General features: G+C 38.9%; 1 protein-coding gene across 2 annotated transcripts in view; it reads right to left on the bottom strand.

The window, feature by feature from the left end:
- Nucleotides 1-18: 18 nt before the first annotated feature.
- The window catches only part of EIF5B (eukaryotic translation initiation factor 5B), a 68,597-nt gene continuing 54,574 nt past the window's right edge, over nt 19-14,041 (bottom strand). The window contains exons 17-24 of one of the 2 annotated variants that reach the window (XM_015112911.3): nt 13,810-13,971; nt 6,872-7,003; nt 5,591-5,722; nt 5,405-5,481; nt 5,109-5,273; nt 3,169-3,307; nt 1,152-1,313; nt 19-766 (exon numbers count right to left, since the gene is read on the bottom strand). In XM_015112911.3, coding sequence (XP_014968397.2) covers nt 659-766; nt 1,152-1,313; nt 3,169-3,307; nt 5,109-5,273; nt 5,405-5,481; nt 5,591-5,722; nt 6,872-7,003; nt 13,810-13,971 — 1,077 coding nt within the window. In that variant the 3' untranslated portion in view covers nt 19-658. 2 annotated transcript variants of the gene reach the window in all.

Here is a 14,041-nt window from a genome sequence, read left to right as displayed (position 1 = left end):
ATGGAAGCCTAACAGAGCTTGCTGGTGGATGTCTGTTTTCTTTATTGGTAGTTTGGTTTGGAATTGTGATGATTACAATGGACTCATGACTACACAAGCAGTAAAAAGCAGCCAGCTGTGCTTTTACACCGTGGTTTCACACAAAGCAGATAAATACCAGAATGCCTAATTTTCTATTTTATAAAAGCCCTAAAGGCATATGGCAGAAGAATGCTGGAAAAATCACTGTGGGGGGAATATGCATAAATAAAGAAGTATTTCTTACATCAAAAAAGTCCCAAGAATCACAAAATCTGCAGAAGCTTGGTTAATCAAATACTGCAGTACTGATTTAATCAGTATAAAATCGAAAGAGCTTTAGATCTGTAATAAAAATCCAAATTTGGGGAAGGGCAAACTTTAAAACAGCAGCCAAGTAGAGAAGGGTTGGGGAAAGGAGAGGTGAGTGAACAGGCACGTTGGAACTGTGGGGACATGTAATTGACCACTGTCAAACCAGTGTAAGTTTCTTGGTTTCTCATGGAAAACATTTTATACACCTATTTTTCTTCCTTCCGTACTTAAGTCCATCAGTGTCCAGATACGTCTGTTCCATTTTTTGGTGGGATATTACAACACAGTATTGCATTTACTCCAGTTCCTGCTCCGTGTGAAAAAATTAGATGATTTCAAATACTTTCTTCAGCTCCACAATAAGCTGCCAGTCACTCTTCTGCATTTCGTCTCTGAACCAGTCTTTGAGTGCATCAATGGACTGCCGGCTGATCTGCAATGCCCGAGGCACAAACAGGGTAAACAGAACGTAACAAACATGTGCCAAAGAAAGCTGTGGCCCCAGACGCCCGCTCTCACCGTAATAAAGCTTATGCAGGGCTTGCCTGCCTAAGGGAGTAGAATTCCGAAATCACATCTGGTTGGTATGTCAGGCACAAGGGGATCTAAAAGTCCTAGCTTTCTCTGTTGGTGCTGCTTTCCTAATGGGGCAACTTCCTCAAAAGACAAGGCCCAGCTAAAGGTCAGGCCTTAATGGGGGATCCAGTCCCATCAGATACTACAATCAAACTGAAGCCCAAGGAGCTTCTGGGCACAGGTGACCCGAGAAGAGTGATTCCCCATTTCTTAAAGTCTGCCACTTTTGCCGAAATGCTTACCTTACTGACAAGAATGTCTGTAGCTTCAAAATGTCTTCCAAACATTTTGGGTGACTCACCAGGGATAGGTTCTATTTTTACACAGACTTCTTGTCCTTTTTTTGCAACATCTACTTGTTTATGGTTTATTTCAATACTTGTTACTATTCCGATGTCAACAAACTGTAAAATAACATATTACAATGCATGCTGAAGAATTCATGCCAATCACAGGCGCCATGGCTGGACAACTGAAATAAGAACTGGAGCAAAAGCCTGTTTTAAAAGTCATGGCAGTGCGATCCTTCATTCATCCCTTAAGGTCTCACAGTGTAATGTTTTGGTAAATTAGGCTGGCACCACCAACACCCTGTTCCCTTCACGACGGCTGTAAGAATGACAGGAGATAATGTGCTTTGCAAAACATTCCAAGTGCCCTGTTGACCCAATGTCATTTTGTATTTTTGCTCTACCATTTCACATGACAGGTGCCATAATAGAAGGGATCAGCAGGCACAACGGGTCTGAGTCAGGAATGAGCTTGAAGTGACTGGTGGGAATGAAGTCAGAGTGAGGACCGATCCTGAAATTTTAAGAATGATGGCCTGTGAGCAGATGAGTGATGTGATCTCAGAGTTTGGGGCAAAAAACCCTGACTCCTTTGTGGAGAAAAGGATTCAGGAGAATAAGAGTGAAAAAAAAGAGAGCTCTGTTTGATTTCGGAGGCCAAAGCCACATAGAAAATAACACAAATGTCCTGGCTTAGTCCACTGAAATGGTAGAGAATCAGTGACAACTTCTAAGTGCCACTGCCCATTACAGGAACCAGGTTTGGGGCAGGGAAAGTACTAGATGAGGCTGGAACATCTCACTGTACCAGAAAGGAAGAAGATGCTCAGACTACTGTGTGGCAAGGATATAGGAGCCAGTTTAAATGAGCTCCTACTGACCACACTGGACAATCTATCAAAAGAATAAAGGTAATGGATTATATTTAAAAAACAACAAAACAAAAAAAACCCCTGCTAAGTCTATGAGTCAATAAAAAGGTCAGTGGGAAGAGGTTCTTTCTAAGAAATGGGGGGACAGGTATATCCACAATTTTGCCACCATCTATGTAACAGCTGACAGGCAAGGCTTGCCAGTGGGTACGAAAACCACTGGGATAAAGGCTGTTGGGAAACAGGATGTCCATTGGGAACTCCAGGTACCAGATAGATTACAGAGTAATTACAAAGGGCAAGTTTCTAATGGAGATGACTGGCGGCTAGCACTTCCCCAGGGAAGAAGAGCGTCGGCAGCAGTGAGACAGGCTGGCTCATGCAGGACGCAGGCACACAGGGAAACCGCATGAGTGTCTCCAATAATGCTAACCTGTGTCTACTCGGGAGGGAGAGACAGGTAAATCCAAATGGAGAAGGAATTTGCAAAACCACTGGGACACTTCAAAAAGGATGGAGGACTGTTCTTGACTGAGGCTTAACCACAAAACAGCCCCAGTACAATGCAGTTTGCAGGGCACTGAGCCAGATCCGTGGGGAGAGTTACCAAGACATCTTTGGGATAATTGGTGAAATGCTGAGGGCTGCAAATTACAGGATATTGTTGAAATATTATTAATTTTTCTTAGGTATGCTGATACAAAGGGAAGGTAAACATGGGTGTTCATTATACTAATTTTTAAGCTTTTCCACAGGCTTGAAACCTTTCAAAATAAAATAAAAGGCAGTAATTTCAAGTGCCTTGGAGCCCAATTAACTGAAGCACGAGATCAGGGCTGACTCAACACTGACGATGGAGCACTGGTATTTACCAACACTGAAGCACGGCAGGTGACAGGCTCTGCTTGTTTTAAAGTTACCACATTTTCTTCCTACTGAGGTAAAACACACTGAAACATTTGTTAAGAAGGTGGAGACCACACTAAATACACAGCCCAGTACTGTGACCTACAGGCACAAAGCTGTGTTGCTACGACTCTTGGACACACATTTACTGCTTTAAGAAATGACCCACAAAATGTACAACTAGAACTTACATTTTTGCTTGGGACACACATGGGTGTCCCCTGTTTCACCTGACCTGCTTCCACTGTCACCCCCATCACTATCGGATCTCGAGAATTAAAAATGTACTGAGGGAGGATTTTCATCTTGCAGGGAAATACTGCTATGTGCCTGAAAGAAAAAAAGAGAAGAATTTTTAAGCTTACAGAATCACTTAAATATAAACAGAAAAACTGCAGCTGAACATCAGGCTTCTCGCATTAGAGGAACAAGGTGCTTCTTCCTTTTCTTCTTAACCTCCTCCTCCTCCCCATTCTACTGCTTCCCAAGTCTGGGCTTTCTTCTCTTTTAAAGCCCTACCTCCAACAGAAGCTGCATCACAGGAGCGTTCTGTTCCTAGTCTGAACACTGAGCTTGGCTGCTGAAGATGTCAGCCAGGCTGGGGCTTAGAACCTAGGCAGCACCTGGTGACAGGCAGGGCTTCGTTGGGCACGTGTGTAGGCTACTGGGGGACCACAGAGGCATCAAACCACATTATCACCCTGCTTTTCTCCACCACATTCCCAAACCATGGATCCAGAAGGCCACTACATGGCGACCCCGCTTCCTGAGCACACGCTTAAAAGTGCGGTCAGCGTTTCCGGCCGCGTCTTAAGCAGAGTTCTTCTCACTCCAGCTTTCGTGATCTAAAGTGAGCACATACCAGTCTAAATCCGAATATTTACTAGTAAGCGCCACTTAAAAATGTATCCCAAACTACACCATCACTCCTATCCTCACTGTGGTCTGAATCACCTAGACCTCTTGCTTGGACTGTGGGAGCCTCCTCACAGGGTCTTGCCACTGACTTCCTAACAACCCAAGGTCCACATAACAACCCAGTGAGCCAGTCTGATGGTGAACACAGCCTTGGCAATGGCTTCTTGCACAACTCAGAGAAGCTCAATCCTTCCCATGGCCTGTAAGATCCTTGACGATACAGGTCCCACCACCCTCTCTGACCTCATTTATCACTGTCCCCTCTGGTCACTCCACCTCACACTGCTGTTCTCTCTGGACACTCCCCATGGGCGCTCTGTCTGAAGAGATGAGATGCCTTCCTCAACCACATCATTAATCACAGTCTCTCCTCTCCTTATTTAGGCCCTTCCCTGCTTTATTTGGTTTTTCAGCACTTCTCAACATGTGTTGATTGTCCTGCAATAAGAGCCTGTCCCAGACTAGGCACAGTGGCTCACATCTATAATCCCAGCACTTCAGGAGGCAGAGGCAGGTGGATCACTTGAGCTCAGGAATTCAAGACCAGCCTGGCCAACATGGCAAAACCCTGTCCTACCAAAAATACAACAAATTAGCCAGGCATAGCGGCGTGAGCCTGTAGTCTCAACTACTCGGGAGGCTGAGGTGGGAGGCTCACTTGAGCCCAGTAGGCAGAGGCTGGAGTAACCCGTGATCATGTGACTGCACTACAGCATGGGTGACAGAACGAGACCCTGTCTCAGAGGAGGGAGGCCGGCCTGGTTCTTGGCTGATGCTTCCTCTACCACTGCAGCAATGTAGTTAATTCCTACACTGTGAGTACTTGGAAAGTTTGCTACAGGAATGGACTTCTCTCCCACAGAATCTCTCACCTTATTTCCCAGTTTTCCTCACTCAAGTTTTGTTACTTCCAATCTGTGTAATCCCAGATGAGCAAGATAAAGTCCCGAAATTTAATAACTACTAACCCATTAACAAGACCCAAGCCTGCTAAGATTATATTAAACTGAAGTCACAGACAAGACTTGTTTGCATACTGCTGGAATGTCCCCAGTATGTTGGGTTTCTGGTTTGCAACATACCATTTCAGGATGCAGCCTCTGGTAGATGAGTAAATGCCATGATTTTGCTGTTTACAGCCCTTTCTAGAATTCAGTAATTCTCAATCATGTTCATTAACAAAGAGTCGAAGTAAATAAAAACAGTAACTTACTTAAATTCTTCTTGTTTCTGTTTCTTGTAGTCTTGTCTATATTTTGTAAAGGCATCAAATAAATGATAAATAATTTCTGCACTAAAAATTCTAACTCCTAAACTATCAGCCATTTCTTGTGCATCTCGTTCAATTCTCACATCGAAGGCCAAAATTACTGCATACCTAAAAGGTTAAAACACATCAAAAACCATTCAATGAAAAACAGTATGTCACAGAGGACAGTTTTTAAAGATAGGACAGTTTTAAGATAGGTAAGTAACATGAAAGCCTTCATAGCAAGAGAAATTACTTACTGAGGGTCATGTTCCAACATCACTGAAGCCTTCATAACATCTTTTTTATGCACTGGGCCAATGTTAATTCCTGCATACTGAAAAAATGGGAGTTTCATGTTTATCTCTATGTATCAGGTAATGGTAATGGCACCAAAAACCACGACCAACCACCACTCACTTGTGGAGCTAAGTGTAATTACTTACGGGCACTTCTGATGTTTTCAGAAATTCAAGTAGAGCTTCCAAAGAACCCAGTGTAGATGCCTGGACATAGACTCCTTTTTCTTCTAATTTGATAGCATTTAGTGTCTGCTTTAACTCATGGATCAATTCATCCTTGTAAAGAAATCAGATTTGATAAGGTTGTCAACACACCTCTATCCTCAGCAGTCTAGAATTAAATCGTGTTTCTTTGGTCAAGTACTTATCTGCAAATATGAAACTAAGGCTTAGATAGAGCAGGGCATAACAGAACCTGTGCTGGAATGGAGGAGGAGATTTGGGGGCCACACCCTGACTGTATCTCGCTTCACCTGTGTCTTAAGTTTGCTAATTTTGAAATATGTTTAATCTCTGCTCCACTTGGCAAATATAATAGATGGGTGGGCAGAATTAAACAGTAGAGAAGAAAAATTTTTTTAAAGTTAAAAAAGCACCACATAACTGTAATGTGTTACGATAGCCCAAAAGCTCAGCTTGACTATGTTAACTAGGAAATACCATAATCTCATGATCTCAGCAGCTCCTTCCTCCATCACTGCTCGTCTAGAAATGGAAGAAGAGATTTTAACCAGAAATAAGTAAAACAAGTTTTATCAAAGCCACTGAAGGGACATAAGTCCACTCCATACTCAGGACTGGCTGAAGAGGCAGGCCTGTCCTATTCTCTCACTGGCCCTGAGCTAGCTTATTCCCAACAGCATGACTTGATGCTGCCTAACAAACATGGCCCCAGGACACAAGAGCCATGTGCTGGGAACAGTTATATTTTCTCTTTGGCAAGTGAACAAACTATGGCTCAAAGTCCACTTTTATGAAACTACAATGGACATGGGCCAAAAAAGAATATACAACTTCTAGCTTTTTTTTTGAGACAAGGTCTTGCTGTCGCCCAGGTTGGAGTGCAGTGGCACGATCTCGGCTCATTGCAGCCTCTGCCTCCCAGGTTCAAGTGATTCTCCTGCCTCAGCCTCCCAAGTAGCTGGGATTACAGGCGTGCATCACCATGCCCAGCCAACTTGTAGCTTTTGACTCATTTTTTTATTTGAATAAAATGCATTATTTTTATAATTCTAGTACACATAAAAATCATACCAATTCCTATGACTGTACAAACTGAAGTAATTCAAAAGCGTCAGGTTTGCTAAGAGGCCAAGAGACGGCGGGCTTCACAAAGACAAAGCCAGTTGTGGTCACCATCCCTAGCATGTGCAATGCTGACACGTGCCAGAACTTTTGAGGAAAAAAAATTTTAAATGAACTTACTTTAAGAACAGGGATTTCATCTTCTTTATAAGCCACGAGGAGGGGTAAACCAGCCAATGTCTTCTCCAGGTCTTTTCCAAGAATCTTTACCCCCTGAGCTGCTTCTACTTCTTTATGCTTTTCATACTGGTTCTATAGAGAGAAAAACATTTGTTACCAAATGTACTTTAAAAGTGGTTAGCAGTAGGAGATGATAGAATCTCATCATGATCTTAGAGGTTTCTTAAACTAGGCACGAAAAGCAATAACCACAAAATAAAAGATTGATAAATTTAACATTAAAATGAAATATTTCCATTTCTCAAAATACCACAGGAAAAAAAAAAGTCACAAGAGTAGAAGATACTGCAAAACACACCAACTAACAAACCAGTATCCTGAATATACAAGCGCATATACATCTGTAAGGAAGATAATGCAGAAGAAACATGTACATCTCACGAAGGAGGAAATAAATGGCTAATAAACATTTTTAAATGACCAACCAGGTTAACAATTAGGCAAATGCACACTGAAACGGCAATGAGCTACACACCAGAATGGCAAAAAAATTTTACATCTGACATCCAAGAACTGATGAAGATGTAAAACAATGAAACTAATACTGCGGTTGAGAATATAATTTGTTACACCCACTGTAGACAAGTGTGGCCTTCACTCCTAGGTATACATACCCTGGGAAACTGGCACAAACACATCAAGAGATATACACAAAAGTTCACAGCAGCAGCATCGTTAGTAAGAACAAAAATAAAAAACTGGGCTGGGTGCGGTGGCTCACACCTGTAATCCCAGCACTTAGGGAGGCTGAAGTCAGGAGTTCGAGACTAGCCTAGCCAACATGGTGAAACCCCATCTCTACTGAAAATACAGAAATTAGCCGGACATGGTGGCATGCACCTGTAATCCCAGCCTGGATGACAGAGTGAGACTCCGTCTCAAAAAAAAATAAAAAATAAAATAAAACTGGAGATCACCTACATTTCCCATCAACAGAACAGATAGATATGTTGTGATACAGTCACACAATGGAAAAGAAATCTTAAAATTATATGCATTTTTTTCACTAAAGGAAGCCAGATATAGGCCAGGCATGGTGGCTCATGCCTATAATCCCAGCACTTTGGGGAGATGAAAGTGGGTGGATTGCTTGAGCCCAGGAGTTCAAGAGCAGCTTGGGCAACATGGCAAAGTCCCATCTGTAAACAAATTAGCCAGGTGTGGTGGTGTGCACCTGTAGTCCCAGCTATTCAGGAGGCTGAGGTGGGAGGATCGCCTGAACCCCAGGGAGGTTGAGGCTGCAGTGAGCTGTGACTGCACCACTGCACTCCGGCCTGAGCGACAGAGTGAGAGCCTATCTCCCAAAAAAAAAAAAAAAAAAAAAAAGCCAGCTATAAAAGTACACACTTAGAATAACTCCATTTCTACATAAAGTCTATAGACACGTCTAAGGGAAGTACTCTCAGACACAAAAACAAAGCAAAGCAAGGATATCTGTTACTATCATAAAATGCAACCATGGTTAACTCTATGAAAGGTCTGGGGGTAGGAGGGGAAGGTGGGGAGGGTTGATCAGGAAGAAGCACACAGGAAGCCTCTGGGTACCAGCAGCATTCTCATTCTCCATCTGGTTGCTTCCCAAAAATGTGTTAAACTTTTCTGCTATGTTTTGTGTACTTTTCAGGAGCAATTATTTTATTTCACAATTAAAAATGTTAATAAAAAACGACAGTTGACCCTTGAACAACTGCGTATGTCCACTGACACTCAGATTTTCTCCCCCTCTGCCACCAAAGACAAGACCGACCCTCGCCTTCCTCCCTGTCAGCTGGCCCAACATGAGGAGAAGAATGAGATAAGAATGAGGTAAGAATGAGGTAAGAATGAGGTAAGAATGAGATAAGAATGAGGTAAGAATGAGATAAGAATGAGATAAGAATGAGGTAAGAATGAGATAAGAATGAGATAAGAATGAGATAAGAATGAGATAAGAATGAGATAAGAATGAGATAAGAATGAGGTAAGAATGAGGTAAGAATGAGATAAGAATGAGGTAAGAATGAGATAAGAATGAGATAAGAATGAGGTAAGAATGAGATAAGAATGAGATAAGAATGAGGTAAGAATGAGGTAAGAATGAGGTAAGAATGAGATAAGAATGAGGTAAGAATGAGATAAGAATGAGATAAGAATGAGGTAAGAATGAGATAAGAATGAGATAAGAATGAGGTAAGAATGAGATAAGAATGAGGTAAGAATGAGGTAAGAATGAGGTAAGAATGAGATAAGAATGAGGTAAGAATGAGATAAGAATGAGATAAGAATGAGGTAAGAATGAGGTAAGAATGAGGTAAGAATGAGATAAGAATGAGGTAAGAATGAGGTAAGAATGAGATAAGAATGAGATAAGAATGAGATAAGAATGAGATAAGAATGAGGTAAGAATGAGGTAAGAATGAGGTAAGAATGAGATAAGAATGAGGTAAGAATGAGGTAAGAATGAGGTAAGAATGAGGTAAGAATGAGATAAGAATGAGATAAGAATGAGGTAAGAATGAGGTAAGAATGAGATAAGAATGAGATAAGAATGAGATAAGAATGAGGTAAGAATGAGATAAGAATGAGATAAGAATGAGATAAGAATGAGATAAGAATGAGATAAGAATGAGATAAGAATGAGATAAGAATGAGGTAAGAATGAGATAAGAATGAGATAAGAATGAGATAAGAATGAGATAAGAATGAGGTAAGAATGAGGTAAGAATGAGATAAGAATGAGATAAGAATGAGATAAGAATGAGATAAGAATGAGGTAAGAATGAGATAAGAATGAGGTAAGAATGAGGTAAGAATGAGGTAAGAATGAGATAAGAATGAGGTAAGAATGAGATAAGAATGAGATAAGAATGAGGTAAGAATGAGGTAAGAATGAGGTAAGAATGAGATAAGAATGAGGTAAGAATGAGGTAAGAATGAGGTAAGAATGAGATAAGAATGAGATAAGAATGAGATAAGAATGAGGTAAGAATGAGGTAAGAATGAGGTAAGAATGAGGTAAGAATGAGGTAAGAATGAGGTAAGAATGAGGTAAGAATGAGGTAAGAATGAGATAAGAATGAGATAAGAATGAGATAAGAATGAGATAAGAATGAGATAAGAATGAGGTAAGAATGAGATAAGAATGAGGTAAGAATGAGGTAAGAATGAGGTAAGAATGAGGTAAGAATGAGGTAAGAATGAGATAAGAATGAGATAAGAATGAGATAAGAATGAGATAAGAATGAGATAAGAATGAGATAAGAATGAGATAAGAATGAGGTAAGAATGAGGTAAGAATGAGGTAAGAATGAGGTAAGAATGAGGTAAGAATGAGGTAAGAATGAGGTAAGAATGAGATAAGAATGAGATAAGAATGAGATAAGAATGAGATAAGAATGAGATAAGAATGAGATAAGAATGAGATAAGAATGAGGTAAGAATGAGATAAGAATGAGGTAAGAATGAGATAAGAATGAGATAAGAATGAGATAAGAATGAGATAAGAATGAGTTAAGAATGAGATAAGAATGAGATAAGAATGAGATAAGAATGAGATAAGAATGAGATAAGAATGAGGTAAGAATGAGGTAAGAATGAGATAAGAATGAGGTAAGAATGAGATAAGAATGAGATAAGAATGAGATAAGAATGAGGTAAGAATGAGGTAAGAATGAGATAAGAATGAGGTAAGAATGAGATAAGAATGAGATAAGAATGAGATAAGAATGAGGTAAGAATGAGATAAGAATGAGATAAGAATGAGATAAGAATGAGATAAGAATGAGATAAGAATGAGATAAGAATGAGGTAAGAATGAGGTAAGAATGAGATAAGAATGAGATAAGAATGAGATAAGAATGAGATAAGAATGAGGTAAGAATGAGATAAGAATGAGATAAGAATGAGATAAGAATGAGGTAAGAATGAGATAAGAATGAGATAAGAATGAGATAAGAATGAGATAAGAATGAGATAAGAATGAGATAAGAATGAGGTAAGAATGAGATAAGAATGAGATAAGAATGAGATAAGAATGAGATAAGAATGAGGTAAGAATGAGATAAGAATGAGATAAGAATGAGATAAGAATGAGATAAGAATGAGGTAAGAATGAGATAAGAATGAGGTAAGAATGAGGTAAGAATGAGGTAAGAATGAGATAAGAATGAGGTAAGAATGAGATAAGAATGAGATAAGAATGAGGTAAGAATGAGGTAAGAATGAGGTAAGAATGAGATAAGAATGAGGTAAGAATGAGGTAAGAATGAGATAAGAATGAGATAAGAATGAGATAAGAATGAGATAAGAATGAGGTAAGAATGAGGTAAGAATGAGGTAAGAATGAGATAAGAATGAGGTAAGAATGAGGTAAGAATGAGGTAAGAATGAGGTAAGAATGAGATAAGAATGAGATAAGAATGAGGTAAGAATGAGGTAAGAATGAGATAAGAATGAGATAAGAATGAGATAAGAATGAGGTAAGAATGAGATAAGAATGAGATAAGAATGAGGTAAGAATGAGATAAGAATGAGATAAGAATGAGGTAAGAATGAGATAAGAATGAGATAAGAATGAGATAAGAATGAGATAAGAATGAGATAAGAATGAGGTAAGAATGAGGTAAGAATGAGATAAGAATGAGATAAGAATGAGATAAGAATGAGGTAAGAATGAGATAAGAATGAGGTAAGAATGAGATAAGAATGAGGTAAGAATGAGGTAAGAATGAGATAAGAATGAGATAAGAATGAGGTAAGAATGAGATAAGAATGAGATAAGAATGAGGTAAGAATGAGATAAGAATGAGATAAGAATGAGATAAGAATGAGATAAGAATGAGATAAGAATGAGATAAGAATGAGGTAAGAATGAGATAAGAATGAGGTAAGAATGAGGTAAGAATGAGGTAAGAATGAGGTAAGAATGAGGTAAGAATGAGATAAGAATGAGATAAGAATGAGATAAGAATGAGATAAGAATGAGATAAGAATGAGATAAGAATGAGGTAAGAATGAGATAAGAATGAGATAAGAATGAGGTAAGAATGAGATAAGAATGAGATAAGAATGAGGTAAGAATGAGATAAGAATGAGATAAGAATGAGATAAGAATGAGGTAAGAATGAGATAAGAATGAGGTAAGAATGAGGTAAGAATGAGATAAGAATGAGGTAAGAATGAGATAAGAATGAGATAAGAATGAGGTAAGAATGAGATAAGAATGAGATAAGAATGAGATAAGAATGAGGTAAGAATGAGGTAAGAATGAGATAAGAATGAGGTAAGAATGAGGTAAGAATGAGGTAAGAATGAGGTAAGAATGAGGTAAGAATGAGGTAAGAATGAGATAAGAATGAGATAAGAATGAGATAAGAATGAGATAAGAATGAGGTAAGAATGAGATAAGAATGAGGTAAGAATGAGGTAAGAATGAGGTAAGAATGAGGTAAGAATGAGATAAGAATGAGATAAGAATGAGATAAGAATGAGGTAAGAATGAGATAAGAATGAGGTAAGAATGAGATAAGAATGAGATAAGAATGAGATAAGAATGAGATAAGAATGAGATAAGAATGAGGTAAGAATGAGGTAAGAATGAGGTAAGAATGAGGTAAGAATGAGGTAAGAATGAGGTAAGAATGAGATAAGAATGAGATAAGAATGAGATAAGAATGAGGTAAGAATGAGATAAGAATGAGATAAGAATGAGATAAGAATGAGGTAAGAATGAGATAAGAATGAGATAAGAATGAGATAAGAATGAGATAAGAATGAGGTAAGAATGAGATAAGAATGAGGTAAGAATGAGATAAGAATGAGATAAGAATGAGGTAAGAATGAGGTAAGAATGAGGTAAGAATGAGGTAAGAATGAGGTAAGAATGAGATAAGAATGAGATAAGAATGAGATAAGAATGAGGTAAGAATGAGATAAGAATGAGATAAGCATGAGATAAGAATGAGATAAGAATGAGGTAAGAATGAGATAAGAATGAGATAAGAATGAGATAAGAATGAGATAAGAATGAGATAAGAATGAGATAAGAATGAGATAAGAATGAGATAAGAATGAGATAAGAATGAGATAAGAATGAGATAAGAATGAGGTAAGAATGAGATAAGAATGAGGTAAGAATGAGATAAGAATGAGGTAAGAATGAGGTAAGAATGAGATAAGAATGAGATAAGAATGAGATAAGAATGAGATAAGAATGAGGATAAGAATGAGATAAGAATGAGATAAGAATGAGGATAAGAATGAGATAAGAATGAGATAAGAATGAGATAAGAATGAGGATAAGAATGAGATAAGAATGAGGTAAGAATGAGATAAGAATGAGGTAAGAATGAGGTAAGAATGAGGACCATTATGATGACCCACTGCCACTTACAAACAGTAAATCTATTTTCTCTTCCTTATGATTTGCTTAATCACGTTTTCTTTTCTCTAGCTTGTTTTATTGTAAGAATGCAGTATGTAATATATAAAACATACAAAACGTGTTAACCGACTGTTTATGTGATCGGTGAGGCTTCTGGTCAATGGTAGGCTATTAGGAGTTAAGTTTTTGGGGAGTCAAAAAATATATGTGGATTTTCAACTGGCCAGGGAGTCAGTACCCCTAGCCCTCATGTTGTTCAAGAGTCAACTGTAGTTAGCAGTGTAGAACCAAAACAATGTAGTTTAGTATCTGGGAAAGGCCTAGTCTGGTAAGCAGGTACTTTCACGCATCTCTACTCTTGACAGACAGGCCTTCCAGTACGATGACATCTAAGATAAAAGGGAGAGCGAGGGATGTTATGTGTTCTGTATTAAGTCAAACAGCTTTAAAGGTGAGGAAACAATCTCAGCAGAACTTTACAAGTCCCCCTGTGTCAACGCTTACCACCTCAGCGTACCTTCACTCGTAATTCCTTCATAGGAGGAGGTAACAGGAGGCCTCGGATCTGAGTTACAATGGGCCCTTCCACTCCAGGAACAATGATTGTATCTCCTTCCTTCAAACGCCCATTGATCAAGATGACATCTATCGTGGTGCCCATCCCTGGGAGAGCTTTAACCTACAAGACGTTATTACAAAGAGAAAGACGTACATACAATGCACCATGTTCATTAAATCTGAAAGTAGTC

The sequence above is a fragment of the Macaca mulatta genome, chromosome 13 (assembly GCF_049350105.2).
Source record: "Macaca mulatta isolate MMU2019108-1 chromosome 13, T2T-MMU8v2.0, whole genome shotgun sequence".
NCBI lineage: Eukaryota > Metazoa > Chordata > Mammalia > Primates > Cercopithecidae > Macaca > Macaca mulatta.
The sequence above is the reverse complement of the archived record's forward strand: the minus strand, read 5'-3'. Positions and strand labels throughout refer to the sequence as shown.